Below are 21,243 nucleotides of genomic sequence, written 5' to 3'. Positions count from 1 at the left end.
GTGAAAAGGGTAAAATAGTGAATTGGAGTTCTGTGGGGTCTTCAGAGTGGGTCAGACTTTGTCTAACGTGCACATATTTTTGCTACAAATTGACTTTATAAAATTCTTATGTCTGCGTGCTGATTCTGTAGTGTTATCTACAAAAGTTTCACAAACAAAATTCATCTGCCAAAGTTATCACTCATTGAAAGAGAGACCGAAGGTGTGTGTGGTGGTGGGGGCCACACACAAAAATTGATTAAAACTGTATGCCAGCTACACTTTTCTCTTCCTGTTTTGTTTACTTTTGTGTGGTGATTGTGAAAGTGCAGACTCACAGGAAACATGATTTGGAAACCAAGTTAGTTGTCGAATAAACATAACTTACAGGCTACAGCTGCTAAAGGATGAGTGATATGTGAAAGCAGGAGACTTTGTTCGGGACACACAGGAAGAGGTACTAGTGAAAAACAAAGTGAAAGGAAAATTACATTAATGTTGATAGATCAGTGAAAGTATTAACTACTGGTTACTTATTTTAGGCAATTTTGATCTGAGTTGGAAAACTAAGGGCAAAGGCACCAGCATCTTTGCAGAGGGATGAGTTTTTGATTAATAGTTGAATCAGTTTTTGAAGACATTGAGTTGTAAAATGAGTGGGTTTTTTTTTTAAAGGCATGATTATTTGACTGTAAAGAACATTATTTTGAGAGAACATTACAGGAAGCTCTTATTTGTCACAACTGAAGGCTAACTCAATCTAATGATATTTAATGTCAATATCAACCATTTCACTGCTGATCATTTTAGCAGAAGCCTCAGGCTAATATGCTTATCCACTGTTGGGTGTAGCTATAAATAGATACCAACCAACATCGCTTCCATCTTGCTCAAATTGAGCCAACTGCTGTCCTTCCCTATCCAGCTCATACATGCTTCTGCATTAGATGAGAAATGTCAGTGCTGGGTGTCAGTGGCATGCTGATAGGGCCTTACCTTCCTTAATTGACTCATGTTTAACAAAAGGTGACCAGAAATTGGAATGAAACCATTGATTCATTTCATGTAGAGTGCTGAACAGCCATCGGTTGCTGCTGACCTGAGGCTGGGATGGAGGCAGCCTATTTTGAGAGAAATGGCTCCCATTTCCAATTCCTTGAAGCATTTAGTCCCTTGGCTAAAAACATGTTAAACTTGAATCAAATCTTGTTGAGAAGGAACTTCTTGCTGTTCCCGGTTTTACAAAAAGGGGTAGATGCAGTGTGTGTTTAATGTTACTAGTGGGATTTGAGTGCAGAATAACAGATGGAGGACCAGCAGTAATGGAAAGGGAAAAACCACCTGGTAAAAGGGTTCTAGGCCATGGAATAGAAAAGCCCTTCCATTCTGTTTATGTAGGTTACTTAGGCCTATCCACACAAACAGTTGTACCATTTTGACTAATGTTTTTAATACAAATATTGTTAAATGGAACAACTGTGTGTTGACTGTTATACTGGATTAGCTTGCCCTGGTAAACTTACAGACACAAAACAAATCCAATAAGACTCATGTTAATGAGTTCACGCACACAAATTATACCTGTTTAGTTACTCACTTTTGTTAACTGGTGCAACTTCTGTGTGTAAACAGGCTCTTAGATTGTCATCTCTCTGGGCAAGGGTAAGAACCATCTTTGTCACATGTATATGCAGTGCCTAGTACAATGAGGCCCTGGTCCATACTTGAAGCCCCTATGTGCAACTGCAATACACATAATGAAGTATTTTGAATGAGCCTATCACTATACTTGGTATCTAATGAAAGCATAGTAGTGGAGGGAATATAAATTCTGTAACATACTGTGAGCCAGCCTCCTACCAAACGCACTGAGCCAAGTGACAACGGGAGGCTTGAACAGACAGTGGGGCAGAATATGCCCTTTGTGTTGCATTCAGCACTACTTGTGGAGACAAGTGAGTACGAGGAGGGCACAAAAGGATAATTGCTATTGTGTCATTATGTCAGTTCACATTTTGATGGTTCTTTGCTGCCAGAAGCACTCTATACATTTAAATTTTGTATTTGCAAAATCTGAATTTGTCATGGGGTGCCAGGTTTAGCCCATAGGACATGAATTGGATAGCACTTTAAAGTAAAAATTTAAAGGAAATAAAGATCACTTTCTATCCACAATAAGGAGATTTGTTTGTCTCAAAAGCAGTCGTATTTTTCAGGATTCTGTTAGTGTTGAGGATCCAGATCAGAGCAATATCTTGGTTATGAAGGCAAGCAAATATGTTCTTTTAAAACAAAAGTTTGTTGTTTTCCTGCTCAACTAGTAGGCAGTCATAAGTTTAAAACAAAGCCTAGCCTTAATGGTACTATAACATACTAAATGTACATCTTTAATGTTAGTATTGAGCACCTTACTACACAGTAGACACGCTATAATTGACTCAAAATAATAACAGCATGTAATATTAGCCATATAAGTATAGAAACATTAAATATATAGCAAGCACATCCTCACTTGACAGCTGTCCTTCAAAGTAGATGGTGCTAATGTACATTTTTTCCATGTCCCTTTCTAAAAATTGTCAGTTACCCCTCATAATCTATAACTATTCCCAGATTAAAAACTACATTAAATAGTAGTTTAAGTTGAGTATAGATCAATAAATTAAGGATAAAAACATTGCATGGATGTTTTAGGTCTTAAAAACAAGCCTTACAAACACAGGAAATTCAGATTTAAGATTAAATTTAAGGACAAATGTAGTCAAAGTATGGAAACACAGTTAAGGGACCCCAACAACATTAAACTTCACTCTGTAGTGATGCCATGCAATAACATGTTCAACTGTGATTAGTGCATAAATGTTTAGCCTCATCTTAGATTAAAATAACTTTGAGCAGTCCGGTGGCACCTTAAAGACTAAAAGATTTATTTGGGCATAAGCTTTTGTGGGCAAAAAACCCACTTCTTCAGATGCATGGAGTGCAAATTTTACAGATACAGGCGCAAATACATATTTTCATTCCTCCCACCCCAGTGGTATCACATGACTGCATCTTCACTAAGTGGGTTTTGGCTTCACCCTTATTGCGAGTAATAAGTGGTGGCTTGTTTGAATGAGGGAATCCTGCATTTGTAGCATCAATCCTATTGAGAACAAGAGAAAATGGCAGCCATTTTGAAATGTCAGTTGCTTATGAAGAAAACCTAATTTATGAAGACTAGCTACCAGAGATGACCATTGATCCTTAAACAAAAAAGTCTCAACTTCAAATATAGCTAATGCATGGTATTTTGGTGAGTTTTATATATAATGAAAGTTTTACTTGTAAATTCCCAGAAAATTAATTTTGTACTCTAAGAGCTATAATTTTGGAGAGGGTACTCTGTAGTCTTCATACATAAAGTGGTTGAATCCTATCTTAGAGGTAAAATGCAATTTGCCCCTAAGTATTGAACTGTAACCAGTGCTCCAATGAAAACTTGCTGTCTCACTTGTAAGCTTTAAATTAGACTGTTTCCTTACTAGCCACTTTCTTCCATGCATAGTTGCTATAGAATTGCTCCTAGGTTGCCCTGCTGAAACAAGGATCTAAGGAGTTCAGGTTTTGTACTTAAGCTTTAACAACCTCCTGCCTTAATGTAGCAGTTTTCAGATGAGTTTTGTTTTAAGAAATCCAGCAAGGTTTCTTCTTCTTTGGTTCCCAGCACTTATTAAAATGCTCTAAATCATGTGTCCAATGTGCTGAATAGTGTTGATGCTGCATATACCTACAGCATTTCTGTCAAAATAATTGTAAGTGCATCATAAACCTTCCTGTGGCTCTTGATTAGATTATATTGTGAAGGTTAGATTGTCTTCCTGCGCTCGAGCAATTTCTGAAACAGATGTTATCTGGAGTTTAAAGTCTGTTTTTGATTTTTGTTTTTATTATCCTTGATTCATTTTTTAGTCACAGTAACAGATCAAATTAGTATTATATTCACTGTTAAGGGTCAATGGAAATATGTATTGATGCAACACCAAATATGGATGGTTATTTAAAGAGGAATATTCCCACTGACATTTTTCTATGTGAAAGGCTTACCAGCCTAATTTTAGATTTCATTTTATATTGTATTTACTGTTTTTGATGGTTCTTAAAAGTAGAGTACCTCCAACAATTAATTAGAATAAACAGCAAGGAAAAAATCTGGCAAGCTTTTGAACAGTGGCTCTCAAACTTTTTTACTGGTGACCCCTTTTACATTGCAAGCCTCTGAGTGTGACACCCCACCCCTTATAAATTAAAAACACTTGTTAATATATTTAACACCATTATAAATGCTGGAGCAAAGCAGGGTTTGGGGTGGAGGTTGACAGCTCACAACCCTCCCGTAATAATCTCGTGACCCCCTGAGGGGTCCCGACCCCCAGTTTGAGAACCTCTGCTTTTGAATAACCTAAATGATTTGATTTAAAACTAATTGTGTAGTCAATTATGAGATGTTACCATCCAGCATCGATAACTTTCTAAATGAAAATGTTTTTATCTTCTGGGACAGAGCCCAAGTGTGTGCATACATGCCAAAAGATGGCAAACTTTAAAACTCTCACTTGGGAGTTGGAGCTTTTTTCTATAGCTTCTTTATGGGATATACTGAATAGTAAAGAGCAACAGTTGCTCCTTGGAGTTTTAACTCTTCATAATAAATATTTAAAGTGAATAAGAATGTCAATGTTTTGCTACAAAGTTACTATACTGACATTTACTAGGTAGAACGTCTGACTAACAATGTTTTTACGTAGGTCATATCTTTCTACACAAAGGCATATAGATGGTATTTTGGACTATAGATGCTAAGAACTTTTCCATACTCAGTACTATGGAATAAGGCTTGAAAGGAATATATTAAACCTTTTGGTTTTGCAAAATAATTTTGATTTATCTGTTCTTAAAAGGCCACTCTTCTCTTCAAAAGGGTTGTAGTTGTCCTCTCCTTTATATAGAAATGTGGGCTTTGCAACATACATATTAACCTGCTTTCCCACTCCCTATCATGGGATTGGTCAGAGGACAGTCTAGAACTTGATGGGCTGTTTCTCCACGCACTGTATTTTGTTCTGTCTTGAGTAACTCCAATTCTAGATCCTGCCCTTAGATGATTTGAGGACTAAAATTACAGTAAATGAAGTGAAAGAAACAAGTTGTGCAATGTGAGCCTAGTGCTTTAATTGATGGACTTGAGGGCTAGATATGGCCGACTTGCTCTGCTAAAGAGAATTATGTTGGATACATATTTTGACTAGGTGGGGGAATAGACTGACAGAATGGAAGGAGTGTTCCTTTGTGAAATGTTTACAAAGTAAAGTTCATATAAAAACTAAGCTATAACTTAAGTAAAATATAACACAGGCTAATCCATCTGCATTTCATTTTGAATCAGTTATGACTGAAGTTCTCATAGCCAAGAGTCTATTTAAATAAAGGCATGTATGTTTCAAAAGACTGTCTTGATTCTTGTCTCTTCATACTTTCTAATTTTTCCATTAAGGCTCATTCTTTGACGTTGCCCACCTCTTTCATAGCACAATGTTAGTTTTTCCTTACTCAGGCTTATAAATGAGAAATCACAGCAGGATTAAGGTTATGTGGTGGGTTTTTTGGGTAAGTAAAGAAAGATGTCTTAGGTTTGGACACAATTTGTGGTCAGAGCAGTCCCTCAGAGGAGGGGTAGTTGGGCCTATGCTCAGATGACAAGCCTTGGAACTACATTGTTGGTGAAGCGGAACGCAGGCCATCTGTGAAATGTGACAGTGATGAAGAGTGAAGGAGTGGTTCAGTGGGAAGAAAGTCTTCTCATTTTGTTCTTGTAGAGTGATTAATCTGACTCCTTTTTAAGGAACAAATTAGGAGAGGAAATTGCATCTGAGCGTGTGATTCCATCCTTGAACTGTAAAGTAAAAGGCTCCAAAGCATTTGAGTTGGTTATCAGGAAGAAAAAATCAGAACAAATGTGGACTACAATGTTGAGTGCAGAGAATAAACACAAAGACAGGATTACCCATAGTTGTTCCATAGCATTTTACAAGATAAAATAAACAAAATGATTGAAAGATAAACCACTGCTTGAAACTGACTAAACTCTCTTGGAATTATCCACCACTTTTGGGTGTTAAAGCCAATTTTGGCCTTTCAGATACAACAAAAATGTATGAACTTGATCCAAAGTCCGTTGACTTCAATGGGAGTTTTTCCACTGACTGTAATTGGCTAAGCTAAGAGTACATTACTAATCAGAAGTACAGGTCTGTCGCATCTTACGCGCATTTAACATGCGCGATTTCAGCTTTACGCAGTTGGCAAAAACAAAACAGAAACCCCCCCAAAAGAGGAAAAATAACAATTTTAATACTGTACCTGTAGTGTGGGCGATTCCACCCGCCATTCAACTCAATGTAATTTTGACTATACACGTTTTTCGCTTTATGCGCTAACTGCAGAACAGAACCCCCGTGTAAGATGAGACTTGCCTGTATAATATTTGAAAATGTATTCTGGGTATACGTAGCAATTAATGAATATGCCTATGTCCATTTACTTCAATGGCTGCCTGGTTCGAAGCCTGAAAGATTGACCTTTTAGTTCAGTTTTCAAATGAATGCTACAGCTTCATAAAGAGGAAATATCTTAATGGTAGTACTGAGTGATGATTTAATAAGGGTTTCTGCACCATATGTGGGCAAGAAGTGTGTGTGGGGGCGGGGGGAAGTCAAAGCAGCAGCAATACCAGTTCAAGATATTTCCATTAGTAAGGGATTAAAATATATATAAAACTGATGGAAGGATTTATTGTTTTTAGAAATGACAGCATTAGTAGTTACTTTAAATTCTTGGCACAGGCACAATAAGATATTTTTTTTTAAAATAGAACCTTAAATATTTGAGACCCAGTAAACACTGGGATCTCAATATTTGAAAGATTCCTTGAATTTAAAATCATGTCTGTGTTCCATAGCGGAGTATAAAATTCTATGAAGTTTGAGTGAGATTTCTTTTCCAGTTGTCAAAATCATCATTGCTCTGGGCTTAATGGGAGGGTTTGTTCTGTGTACCAAGGGAAAGGATTTTGCATTTCAGATTTTGGAGTCTAGTTCCTACTTTTTTTTTTTTTTTTAAATGGGAGGGAAGATAGTCTTGCGCTTATAGCACACGAGTGGGAACCAGAAGATGTGGGCTCTGTTTCAAGTTCTGTCAGACTGGCTGTGTGACCATAGATGAGTCTCCATGCCTAAGTTTACCCTCCTGTGGTGTTTGGGGCTTAATTCATTAATGTGATAGTGCTTTGAGATCACATAGTGAAAGTTTCTATATTCAGTAAATGCAAAATATTTCATAGATGACCCTATATTTTACCCGTAGATCCTCACTTCTTTTTCAGGTGAGAAGTGATGCTGTCTGAGAAGTCTTCTCTAATGTACATTTGGGGTGTTGAACTACAGACTGGCTTCTATTTACCAGCAGAGGCAAATTTGCTGTGGATGACATTTACTTCTGATATGAATGTATTGTATAGCTTGTGATTTCCAGGATAAATAAAAGCTGAAACATAACTGATCTTTTTTTAAAAACAACAACAAAATAAAACAGAAAATGACTTTAAGCATGTTTGGTTGCTGCTCTAGTACTACTTGCCAGGTTTTTATAATCTTTAAAACAAAAGAACAAAAATCTCCCCTGGGATTATTTCATATGTATGATTAAGTTATTCTGTTTTTGACTTGAAAGCCTTTAGGGTGAAAGGTTAAAGATGCGGTATGTCTTTGTTGCCATACAATGCATTTCCTTAGCCTGAAACAAGGAGATGGGTACAGTGCTATAGGCATTAATGACTAACCAGGAAATTGGAAGGATTAGTGTGCCTACATTTATTTCTAATAACCCACTTTACCCAGAGAGCATCTTGCATTCAAAATGGATGCAGCTGAAGTATAAATTCATTTGATTAAAAAAAAAATAGAATTACAGGGTTTTCAGTTCATACTTCAACATCTGTTTGTTCTATATTGAGGCACTGCATGTAAAAACTAAGTAGGTAACCGAGGTGGCTACATGAGGGTTAACCCATTGATACTTAAAGGGGAGCCCATTGATAAGGTCTGAGAACAGCAGGAGGAGAGAAACTGATCCCATTGTCTTGTTTCTGTGCTAATGAGTTTCCAAAGCTCTGGGCTCCTCTTCTACAGCAATCTGTCTATTTGAAGTAATAGTGAGTAGTGGCTCTTATCAATTACGGGTGAAGTTCTTTCCTTGTCTTTGAATGAAAATTTGTCACTAGATCTGAAAGAATCTTTCTAATTTCTCCTTGCTACAGAGTAGCTTGTGCTATTACACAGGTTAATAGTACTGTACCTGGTGCTATCTCCCTGACGCTCAGTGCCCACTATCAAAAGGGGCTTTTACTTGGAGAACAAATACTTTTATTTTTATTTATTTATATAGATATACATATTTTTAAATTCTGGGTAGGTCACATGACAGTTGCAGAATATAACTGCTCTGTTCTTCAGATGGGAGCAAGGGAATCTGTAATGCCCACCAGGTGCAAGCTGTGCAGCTTGCAGTGTGTCAGGGTATGTTCAGGGAGTTAAGTAGTATTACTGAATCCCATTATAACTCATTAGGCCTGGTTACTTGAGTTCCTCCATTTTTGCTTAGTAGTTACCCTGACTGAGCCAAGCAACTGTATTTCTGCATTGCAGGTGGGAGCAAGCCTTGCAGCGCAGGTAGACAGACGTGCACTAGCAGGGCTTGAGCTAGTGTGCTAAAAATCACAGTGTTGATGTGACTTGGGTAGCTCTCAAGCTCACTGACCCAACCCTCTGGGCCTGAGCTTTGGTGGCTAAACCTGACTCTGGGCCAGAGTCTCAACATCCACACTACTATTTTTAGTGCACTAGCTTGAGCCCTGCTAGAGTCTAACTGGGCAGGGGGTTGCTCCCATCTGCATAGTAGACTTACCCTTAGTTCTCTGATATCTCCATGTTCAGTAAGGGCTGAACTGGGGTCAAGACTCCTTCCATATAGAGACCTGGAGGTGCACCAGAGTTCTTTGTTTAGCGCATGCTGGAAGTCATTTTTATTTTAGCTAGATTACTTCTGACCACTTTATCTAGGGGGAGGAAGGAGGATTTTTTTTTTTTGGTTTAGTTTACATCTTATTTTTTTTTCTGATTCTTGGTACCAGTGGGAGATTGACCATTTGTGTTGATGGGTGGCTCTGCTGGATTAGTTTGAAATTGTCTGAGTATTTAGACTGGTTGGCTCTTCTCTAGATTTTTAATCAGAGGTAGTATAGTTTTGTGCTGCGTGTAGATGCTTTGCAAACGAGCATCTTACAGACTTAATTGCTGGAAGCTTTGAATGTATCCCTGAATGAAAAGATACTTTTTTGTTTCCCCCCTCTTACTGTATGCCCAGGTAGTATGCCAGTCTCAGTTGCCCACCATGAATAATACAAATAAATATTCCCTGCCTCTTGTTAAACTGCCTCCTTGTCTTTTTGAGGACACTGCCATTCTGTAATGCCTCTTGTTTCAAGCTATTAATAGGACTTAGTTTCTCAGGATGCTTGAGCCATCTCCTATCACACACAGTAAATAAAAAAACTTCTAGGCTTAATGAGAATCCATTTTTATGTGGGCCTTTGTCCAAGAGTGTCCTCTGGTTCTGGCTATTCACAGACTTCCCTTTATAAGCATATGTTCTTGTTCACTGGTGTGTAACGGTTGAATGGTAGCTGCTGTTTGGCGTGTGCTGGGTCAGAAGTGCCCCAGATGTCAGGGTGGAGTTGGGGGAGATGATTGGAGCATCAGTGCTGAACTCAATGAATAATGGTTAAATTGAATTTGCCAGGATATAAAGGTGCAGGAGCTCCCAAGGCAGACTTAAAGAATTATACTATGCTCAGTGCAGAACTAATAGGGCCCCTTTTAACCTTTTTAGTTCACTGGATTCTGTGGATGTCTTTCGCAAGTAATAAGTGACAGTATGTTACGTAAGCATGTTCTTTCTGTAGGTGTTGATGGAAAAATGTATTGTAAATGTGGAGTTTATATTTGTCTTTAGTCATATGTTTCAGCTGATTACCCAGAGTAAGTGGATGTCTCTTGAAATGAATTGTACCCATGTCATACTATATCTGTGTACAAAAGGGGGTCTATTCTCACTGGTGCATTTAATCCTCTTTCACACTTGTGGGGGCTAGGCAAGTATCCAGAGCGCATAACCCTCCTGAACTGCCTTTCATCTGTTGTGATGTATATTTATAGCTTGGCTGATACAAGAATTGAACTTTTAGTCTTTGTTTCTCTAAAAACATGTTTAAAAACAGCATTTCTATATGTATTCAACCATCTTTCTGTCTTCCTTTATAGGTAATTCAGCTACAGTGAGATGAATTATGGAAAGATTTGTTTTAGCAACACTTGATGTTACAATCACTTCAGTATTACAAAATTTAAGCTTTAAAAAAACAACCCAAGCTTGAAAACCTGAGTTAGAAAAAACATCTTTTTAAACTTGTCTGTATTTGATAAAGAAATCACTGAGGAAAAACATAGATCACTATGCTATTTTTTTAAATAATCACGGTTCCGAATAGAACTGCACTTATAACAGATTTTTCTCTATTTGGAGCAGCAGTATGTGCTAAATTTACTATGAAATTCTTTCCCCAAGTTTTTAAAAGTGGCAGTTTAAAAAAATTATTTGGAAATTTAGATTAAATTAGTGTGGGGGAAAATGATTAACAGGTACAGCTGGAAAAATTACATTAAAACATGACGCTTTTACTTCTGCTTTGAATGATTTCAAGTGTTTTGTCATCCAAAGACTGTTTTAGAATGGTGTCACCATATCTAAAACAAAAGCTAATGACAGAGATGGCATCCTACAAACATGAGATAATAGCAGAAGGCAGATGTGGATGGAATGAGCCACAAAGACAAAGTGCTTTTGGAATTGCACACGGCAGGAGCTAATACCATTTGTAAACATGGTGGAAAGTAGGCAGAGAGATAGGTGGTGACAACAATTGGATTTCCCTTGACACTTCTCCTTGTCTATCACACAATCCCCATACCAGGGTGGCTGAACACTTAATGCAAGCTTCTCCCTTTAACAATAGAAGCCTGAAAGACTTGTTTTGGGAAGACCAACAATAAAGTAGGAAGGGTTCCAGTGATATTGGAAAGCTGTAGAAGAGTGTGTATATGAGACTTGCCTCAGGGAGTCCATTTAACAGATAATGGTGTCACTGATTTTCAATAAACTAGTTAGGTGGCTGTGTTGATTCTGGGAACGTTTTAGCACCATTGAGATATTTTGGTTGCAGAATATTGAATTTTTATCCCAAATTGTTAAGTGTTTTTCAGTGGAGCATGGCTTTTAGCACGATCTGACTGACTTGGTTGAAACTTTGTAAAGTACTAGAATTTTTGAAAAAGCAAACAATAGTAACATCTAAAGGTTACTATGAAAGAACTAGGTCTTGCTAGATGTTGTAGTGGAGACTAAATTGTGTCCTATCTTATTGTAAGCTTTTCATTGTGGCATATGTGCCTTGTTATGTTTAAAGAATAATTATCCAGGGAAATAAAGTAATGGTTTTGGATAGGCTATTAAAAGATGGATTATGGAAACTTGTATGAGAAATCCTTACGACTTCCCACATGATTTAAACAAGACTTAGTAGCACTGCTCTTATTCTTTTTGACATGTTGCTTGAGGACACTAGCGTTTAAGTTTTAGAGCATGATGAGGTAGGAGGAGGCTAACATGAGATCTACAAAAAATAGCCTGCATTACATTATTGAGTCATCTATGGAGAAAATTCACAGAGAAAACATTTTTGTAATCATGTAGAGTTCTACTCTTCAGAAGTCCCTCTCTTCTCTTCCCTCCTCCCCATTAATATGTTTATTGACTGACTAAGAGTGGAGATAAACAATAACTTGAACTTGTAAATTATTCCCCATCTGCCTCTCAGCATGTGGCAATTTAATCAAAGAAGAAATTTCATGGGGAGAAGTATCTCACTCCTTATCTTTCTGGAAAACAATTGAGGAGAAGGGTTGCATAATCCCTGATGTGTACTCTTGTGGGACTACAGACATGCATGCTTTAGCAGGTCTGTGTTCAGATACATAACAGCAGTTCTAACAAGATGTGTAGTTCTGCTATGTACCAGACACACAATCTGAGCTTATTGTAACAGCACGTTCCCAGTGGCTGTCACTGGACTATGACTATGGGGACAGATTAAATTGTCACGTACTCGAATCAGCAGAGGAAACCTTGTGGCCCCCTCAGTTATCTTGCAAATCTGCACGGATGTATTATATATGTAATATTCCCAATAAATAGTATTTCACTGTGTTTAATATGAAGTATGGCTGTGTCTAAATGTATAACTGATATGTAGCCTAAATATGGTGTAATATGTCCTCTAAGCATCACTATTTGATACTTGATGTGATTCAGCAGCTGGATCTTCATGTATAAAGTTGAGTTACAGTAGCATTGTCTATCTGGATTCTAGAAGGTGTAATGCTTCTGTAACTATTATATCTGGTTTAATGTTGTACATGCATAACCGTTTAAACTGTTAAAAGCGGAGGTGGATTGCTCAGCCTTTTCATGGTGGAAGTAAGAAGTTTTACAAGACAAAAACAAAACATTCAGTGCTGATACTTATTTTTTCCCTTTGTAGGATTTTGTCGAGAGTCTTCCACAGAACATGATCCACCCCCTAGTAAGTATTAGATGTAAATGTTCTTGTTCCCTTCCAGAAAAGGATTAGTGCAGGAGCAGTACTCTAGTGGGTATCGATGGGATGCAGATTATATTAAAGTCTTATACTTCATGAAATGTCTAACTCTCCTTTGGCAGTAGATGCCTTTTGATTGATTATTTTGGGATCAGGAGAGGAAGGTCTTCCAGAGCTCCTTGCATGGCTAATGGCTTCCCTCCCTCTGGTTGATGTCTCCTACCACAGCTTATCAGTGCCATTCCATACAGTGTCTTTAGGGTGCTGCTGAATCAGTGGGGCATTTGGTCCCACAGAGGTGGAGTTGCTAGCTCCATTAATGCCCCTGAGGGCTGCATATGCTCTTTTTATTATGCTTGCTTGCTCTTGCTTTTATTATGCTTAGTCTTGCTCTCATGTCATAGAATCATAGAACTGTAGGACTGGAAGGGACCTCAAGGTCTTCTAGTCTAGTCCCCTGCCCTCAAGACAGGTGGGAATGCTGGGCGTGCTTGTGATCTGAACTACTCGTATGTTCTGCATGGTATCATGTCAGGGGTAGGCAACCTATGGCACACGTGCCGAAGGCGGCACGTGAGATGATTCAGTGGCACTCACGCTGCCCGGGTCTTGGCCACCAGCCCAGGGGGCTCTGCATTTTAATTTAATTTTAAATGAAGCTTCTTAAACATTTAAACGTTATTTACTTTATATACAATAGTTTGGTTATATATTATAGACTTATAGAAAGACACCTTCTAAAAATTTTAAAATATATGACTGGCACGCGAAACCTTAAATTAGAGTGAATAAATGAAGACTCGGCCCACCACTTCTGAAAGGTTGCCGACCCCTGCATCATGTTGTACTATTACTAGATTACCGAAGAGGCCTTAACTTGGATTTGCGCACATTTCTTGAATAGCTAACTGTGGCTGATACCGCAATGTTGGCTTATGCGCTTTGTGAAAATCCTATTTAGTTCAGTGATGTTTGTAGAACACCTACTTCTAAGAGTATTTTGTAATGGCTGCAAAGCTAATTGCTTTCCAAGATTTTATGGCATTTTCCCAAACCTTTTAAAGCCTGTGTTCCCAACATAGGGTGTTGAAACTACCCTCCCCTTCAATATAGTTAGAAGGGAGTGGCTGGAAGTTAAAGCCACACAAATTCAGAATAGAAACAAGGCACAATTTAACAGTGAGGTTGATTAACCATTGGAACAAACTACAAAGGGAAGCAGTGGTTTCTCCATTTCTTGATGTCTTCAGATCAAGACTGGGTGCCTTACAGGAAGATATGCTGTAGCCAAACACAAGTCATTGGGCTCAATACAAGGGTAACTGGGTGAAATTTAATGTCCTGTGACATATAGGAGGTAAGACCAGATCTAATGGTCCTTTTTTGCCTTAAATTCTATGAGTGTATTAAGAGACTGAATCCTACATCTATATTTCCTGGCATGTGACACTTCACTATATTTGAGTCCACATGTTCATGATCAATGGATACAAAAATCAAACTGTTAAACCATTTCCTCGTCATGAAATATTAAAGTAATTGATTTCTACAGGAAGTCATCTGGTAAGACTTGCTATTAAGATAACGTAATAGTAGTAATCACTTAGTGGGCCATGAATACAAATATTTCTGAGAAATCTGGGTAACTGCTTTACATTTCTGTATATTACCTGCCATCTGCAACATCATTTAGTGACCTCTAAGGAAGAGGAGTAGTATCGCCTCCAATTTACAGATGAAGAAAATTAGTGGGTGTTTATGCTAAAATGATCAGCAGTGAAATATTTAACTGTTTAGATTTGAATTATTCTAATAGGGTTTCAGAGACCTCACTTCATATAGTTGAATGCCTAGGGCCCATCTCAGAGTGACTATTTCACATTGTCTGTGGTGATAAATGACTGAATTTGCATTGATTACACTGAGGACACAGTTGAAAGTTCTTGTGGCAACCATAATGGCTAGTTGCTCAATTTTTTAAATAAAGCTTTGATTCTAGAAAACAAATGTATCATATTCTGCAGAATTGTGGACTACACAAGTCCCTAATTAGAGAGCACTTAAATATAGTATTACTAATTTAACTCAGACCCATAGCAGCTCTGGTTTTGCTTGGCTATATCAATTGATGACCAAGTCATAACACAGAGCATTTGCATGTGTGGGCCAAACTTTCAAAAGAGCTCACTTCCCAACTACTCCTACTTAGGTAGCAAAGTGCTAAGGACCCAAAATGTTCGCTTCAAAAAGTCTGGTCCATAGCTTCTGTACTAAGCTCCAGTGAAGCCAGTAGCCCTATAGCTTTTATCTCATTTGCAATCCAATGCAATACATAATTTCAAGAACAAAGTGTAGACAGGTACTTCTACACCCATTATGGGGTGTGTCAAACTGTTATGGATCTGTTTCCTTTCCATTATGTTCATAAATGGGAAGTAAGCCTGGCTCTGACATATCCCGTATTAGTGGAAGGTACTGCAAAAAGCTTATCATGTAGTGAAAAATAACCCAAATTGTCTTTATATTCATCAGGCGAGACTAGATATCCCACCATGATGGATGTATATATGTGTGTGTGTGTGTGTGTACACGCACGAATCAACTTCAGCTCTTGAGATATCCTTGGGCTGCTAGACTGTTGCATATTTCCACGTTAGCAGCATGTATGGTTGGAATGTTTAAACATTTGTTTACATTCTATATTCCAGAAGGGTTGGCATCTTAACTGCCTTCCTGCTGCTGTCAATACTTCGGATTCCTGCATTGCTTCCTGGTGTGTGGGAGTCTCTTTGCCAAACCACAGATGTAGGTGTGAGATCCTTGTAAATTTTCAACATTCTGGATACCTGATTGTGAGAGGGGGACAGTGTAACTCACATGCTGTTTTGCCTGCTGGTGTAGAAATACCCAACATCTGCTCAGAGTGCTGTGTCCTAACTCCCATAGCCGCTAGAGAGATGACGACCTTATGTAGCATTACTAAGACACTCTCAGAGTTGAGATCTTCAAAGTCCAATGCTATGTCGCAGGTTCAGGCTAAGTTCATTTCTATGAGTAGCCTCCATATATCCCTTTGATTAGCATAAGCAGGGACAAGGGCAATCAAAGGTCAAGAGAAGTTCAAAATAGCATAACCTTTTCTTGTGTTACCAGTTGGCCCGAATCCTGCAATGCTCATCAAGCTTTTCTTCAACATGTTTACTATACAGCTGTAAAACTTCAAGAACAAGGCCTGGCCTAATAGAAGGGAAGCTGGAAATCTAGCGGTTTAAGAATAGATGGTATTGCTACCTAAAACAGGAGAAATAATTGATTTATGTTATGGTACCCAATTAGGCTGTAAAGTGAGAAATGCTTAAAGCAACCCTGTGGCTTAAAGGCTGCTCTTTGCTGAACAGAAATCAGAGCAAATAGGAGGTACCGTAATAAAGGTCATCAGCTCCATGAGCTAAATTATTAATTCCTTTCATGCCACTTGGGCTTGTAAACAGTACATAATACAAGAAAACAATTGGCACTGTTCGCTTATTGGCCAGAGAAAAGGTCATAGGGTAAGTAGTTGGATTGGCAACAGCTGCTCTTCATAATCAAGGAGCTATTTTGTCCTTTTTGTCATCTTTTAGAGCAAACCTGTTTCCAAAACCGTAACTGTCTATAAATCCATATCTTCTCCACCTCATCCTCTCTTAGCTAAGCCGTTCTTGGAAGTTAAACATGTTGCATGTAATGAATTACAGGAGTACTAAGAGGGTGAGGAGGAACCAGCAGTCTTGTATATTTAAGAGCTTTGTGTTGAAAATGGAGTTTTGTGGTTTTTTGTTAGCTTAGTATAAATGATACATGCTTAAAATCCAACACTCCTTGAGAAAGTGGAGTATAATTTGTGCTTGTATACAGGAGAGCATAATAAAACATTATTGAAATTGAAACTGTAAAGTGCATAATTTATTATGATTTAAAAGCAGTATCAGGAATTTGTTTTGCTCTGAACATCACTATGCTAATTGTACAAGAATAGAAATTTTGCTCTAAATGTTAAACATTTTAATTTTTTATGTTGTACAGAACCTGCAGATTTTCTGTGTATATAAGTTTGGCATGTAGTCCACTGATTTTTCACTAATTTTGTTGTACTACTATGTGTAAAGTATTTTCAGCAATAATATGATTGCTGTACATCCTTAAACTTGTTAGATGGAACAAGAGTGCACACAGTACCTTAGCCTCAGTGTTCAAGGAAATCTACTACGAACCATAGTTATCATTGTAATAAACTATTTAATGTTATATTTGAAGGTTGAGAGCAATATCATTGTGGCATTAAACTTAACCCGTAAAACTTGTTGACTTGAAAATCTAAAACAAAGATCCTTAAAGAAATGCATACCTCTCACTGCATTTGTCTTGTAAGAGGTAGTTTTAATTTAATCAAGTAAGCTGCATATTGTGGAATGAAACTTGATAAATTATTACAGATGTTTGCAGGTATAGCTTACTGCTTTAAGTGATTCAGTTATTCAGATGTCATTTCCCTTGTGTTGCTAACCACTTCTAACTGAGACTATTCTCTGCCATCTGACTGTCTCAGAAGGCAGCTGACCCCTCCTCCTGCAAACAGCAGCAGGTAACTTAGATGGCCGTCTGTTGACCCATTACTTTAGCCTTTTTGAAAGCTAAAGGAATTGTCCCCATGCCAATTTAAATATTAGTGTGCACTTACCCCTCCAACATCTTCAGCAAATTGTCACTTTTACACTTGTGCTTAGTTTTTCATGTTACAATTCAGCAGCATATGAAGATACACAAACTGTAACAGGAGATGGTCTTAGATTAAACTTCACAGTCATCTCACATAAATCGATATATATTAAATTAGTTTATAGGTAACAAGAAGGTAATGGTATGGTTAGTGCACTTTCATAGGGCTAACACTCCTATCACTGAGAGGAGATGGGGACACACAAGGTAGTTTATATTAAACATGTTTTTTTTTTCTATCTAGAAAACTTGGAAAAATATGCTACATAACATCAGGATGTGATCATTGAGACTGAAAGTGCAGTATCACCAAGCAGTGCTCCAAAATATTGGTGTCAGAAATGCCAGCGAGAATAAACTCAGATAAAAATACTCAGCAGATCTGGGCAGTAAAATGTCTCTCCTGTCTCCCACTGGAATGTAGCAGGATGCCTTTGAGAACCCAAAGCTCCCACTAATAGTCGTCATCTCAACAGTTTTTGGTCCATGACTGCTGATTCATATAGGATGTTATCTCTGTTCTCATTCCATGTACTAAGACAAAGTAGGGGTATAAACAAAACATTCTTGATAAGTGAAGTTAGAGTAAAGTAGGGAATGAAGGGCATATAACTACAGTGCTCTGCCCACAGCGCACATCTGCTGTTTCCTACAAGAATGGTCTGTTGTAAATGCTTAAACATTCATTTGTAGCTGTAGTGTACCTCATTACTGTAGCATTTGGACACATTTCACATTACAAACAGATGTATAAACACCCACCAGGAGCAGCAATACTGTCTTTCTTCAATTGTTTTAGTCCACCAGGGAATAAATTGGAAAAATAGGAAGATAAAATGCAGGAAAGATTTGGCCAAAGACAGACCCTTGTATTGTGCTATGAAGGTATGCTGCCAGGAGTGAGTTCTGTGGTTTAGGAATGTAGTGTTGTATATTGCTGCATTGTTTTTGGTCTAAAGAGTAGATGTGGGACGTAATCTACTAGCAAGAAAACTGATACTCTGGAGATTCTCCTGCTTGATGGACTTGGGAGATCATGGGGATGTGAGGAAGAGACAAATTCAAATAACGCTACAAAAGCAGAGTCACAAACCTGTATATCCAGACCATAATGAAAAGGTAAAATATAGGAAGTATTACTGGGGCGGGGGGAAGAAATATGACACAATGCCCGGGAATCCTGGACATGCTTTTCAAAAACAAATTCCTGTTGATAGTGATTTCTAAAGTGAGAATAGAAGGCGTTATCTGATCTATGATCACAACTGAACCTATTTCTTGTAGATGGGTCCTTCCTAGATGTAAACTTCTCCAAAGTTAGGGCTCCTGTCTGGAATTAGACCCCTCTCAAACCTTGGATCCTCTTTTCCTCCCCCAACTGCATGATATTCTTCTATATCTGATACATGCTCGGGGCTTCCTTGTGCTGGAGGGAGACTACTTCTGGTGCAGCTGCTGATCAGATGTTGGGAGAGGGCCCCTGCATTATGCAGTGTTTTGAAGGGGATCTCTTTTCTGATAAGGATCCTTTTGAAGGGGCTCCAGACCCTGTTTGGATCTCATCTTCTTGACCTCTTCTGCCATTTCTAGGGCTGACCCATTTCAGAGGTTAATATGTAGAATTTAAAGCTGATGGAGCCTAGACCTTAGGAATTCTCTGCAAACTGATGAAAACATAGTTTTCAGAGACAGTTACACATGCCTGTTATCTGACTAGAGAAATGAATGCTTTGAAACAATAGCACATGTTGGTATGGAAGATAGATATCTCTTAAAGGGATGGAGGATAAAATAAAATTGCTTAAATAAAAATCCTAACTTTAGTACTAGTGTCTCTTGATACCTTGAGATATTAATAAAATGACATGAATAAATACAGTAAAGGTAACTTTCTTTTTGCTATGTAATGTCTGAAGAATAAACTTTTAAAACTACATGATGGTGACAAATAGAAGCACAAATACACAGTATGTTTATCATGGGGAGAGTGGCATTGGCTGCTGTAGTACCTACAATTGCATAACTGTTTTCACCCAACCTGTTTCCAGAGGCTCATGACTTGCTGAAATTTTCCAGTAGTCTCAGCCCAAAGACTGAGACTGTGTGTTTTTTGCATAAACTTGGAGTAAAACTGGTTCAGTTGTCTAAGTTATTGGTAAAGAGAGTGAAATACTTTTCTCCATGTGGAAGAATTGTTGAAATTCCTTTGAATACTTCTAGCCCAGCACTTTCTACTGCAGAAAGTTAAACTTGCATTGAAGTAGCCACAATTGATTATTCTGACATTTGGTTTGCATATGATTAAGCTATGACCCTCTCACAGAAGGTGTACTAAGTCCTTTTTGATATTTTTAGTAAGCTCAAAGAGTACAGTTAAGACTGTGCATGCATGTGTGGCATATTGATGTGAAATGGTTAGGGTGGGTTGCTACATTCTGTAAGGTTTAAGACTACTCTGTACAACTCCTTAAGTTTTCAGAAGGGCAAACTTAACTCCTAAGGACCTCCTGAAATTCATGGGAGCAGGAGTTCCAGCAATTTTGTCATCTCAGATTTTTGGGCAAGTCTTGATACTTAGTGCTTTTATTCAGACCCCAGCTCCTGAAGTCATGTGATGCTCCCTTTTGAAATGAATATGACTAAATTTCTAGATACTTAAACAGAAGCTTGAAAACATTAATCAGGCACAACTTAACATTGCAGCCATGTCTGCTTGAGACTGCATTCTGGGGTTAGGGTAAGTGTGGTCTCCCTTCCAGTTACATTTCAGTACTGTATGTGTATGTAAGGTTCAATTTTGAACCAGAAATGATTGCAAACATTTTAAGGGTTAGTGGCTTCCCTCCAAAGTCTCAAAACCTGGCATATAAAAATCCCATAAATACATTATTTTTAATATCATAATTTTTAAGCCAATGTCATGACTTTTGGGGTGTGACTCATGACTTCTGAAAATTTGGGATTGCAATGCACTTTCACAGGTGGTAAACTATATAGCTGAGATTATGTAAATTAGCAACATTGTAAAGATACTCTTCGTATTTTTTTAAATAAGAATCTAGAAAAATCTCTCATCTACATTTACAAGAATGTTCAGATTGCATAAATAAGCACTCAAAAGTCTTAAAATACCAAAGTGAATGTTACAATATTTTGAACAATATTTTTATGCCCATGCATGCATATACAACATGGCAGCATATATGTGTGTAGTGTCTCTCTAATTTGGAGACTTATGTCAATTGTAGGGGCTTTTAGGGAGGAAAAAATTAATGCTGAAATTTGTTTTCTCAGATATAACAAAATTGAAATTAGCCTTTATATGCAACTATCTAACATGATGAAAAGGAGGGATGGACATATGAGTGTAAACATGCATTTATTTAAAATAGAAATTGCAATATTTAATTTTGAAAGTTAAAATAAATGCAAGTGCCTAAACATTTTTTTTCTTATTAGCTACAGATGTCGAACAGATGAGTTTCTCATCTCCTGGGCTTCCCATGAACTCTGTGGGCAGTAAGTACCTTTCTTTCTCTTACCCCACATGACTAGGTTGCATTTCTTTTTCATTGACAACTTCCTTTGTTTTGAGATTGCCAGTGAATTGAAATAGTACTTCAGTATAGAAGTTTTTGAAGAGCAATGCAGTAAAAAAAAGTTCACTTAAGGAGCAGGGCTTTCCACTTTCAGGAAGA

General features: G+C 37.8%; 1 protein-coding gene across 9 annotated transcripts in view; it reads left to right on the top strand.

Moving 5' to 3' along the window:
- The window catches only part of NR6A1 (nuclear receptor subfamily 6 group A member 1), a 182,088-nt gene that overhangs the window by 20,578 nt on the left and 140,267 nt on the right, over window positions 1–21,243 (top strand). For 3 of the 9 annotated variants that reach the window (XM_039506651.1, XM_039506641.1, XM_039506640.1), the window contains exons 2-3: window positions 12,731–12,772; window positions 21,005–21,064. In XM_039506651.1, the coding sequence (XP_039362585.1) occupies window positions 12,731–12,772; window positions 21,005–21,064 (102 nt within the window). Of the gene's footprint in view, window positions 1–12,729; window positions 12,773–15,495; window positions 15,597–17,789; window positions 18,665–21,004; window positions 21,065–21,243 lie in introns of those variants that run through there. The other 6 variants (XM_039506645.1, XM_039506643.1, XM_039506648.1 and 3 more) reach the window with 6 other exon arrangements.

The sequence above is a fragment of the Mauremys reevesii genome, linkage group 19 (genome assembly GCF_016161935.1).
Source record: "Mauremys reevesii isolate NIE-2019 linkage group 19, ASM1616193v1, whole genome shotgun sequence".
Lineage (NCBI taxonomy): Eukaryota > Metazoa > Chordata > Testudines > Geoemydidae > Mauremys > Mauremys reevesii.
The sequence above is the reverse complement of the archived record's forward strand: the minus strand, read 5'-3'. Positions and strand labels throughout refer to the sequence as shown.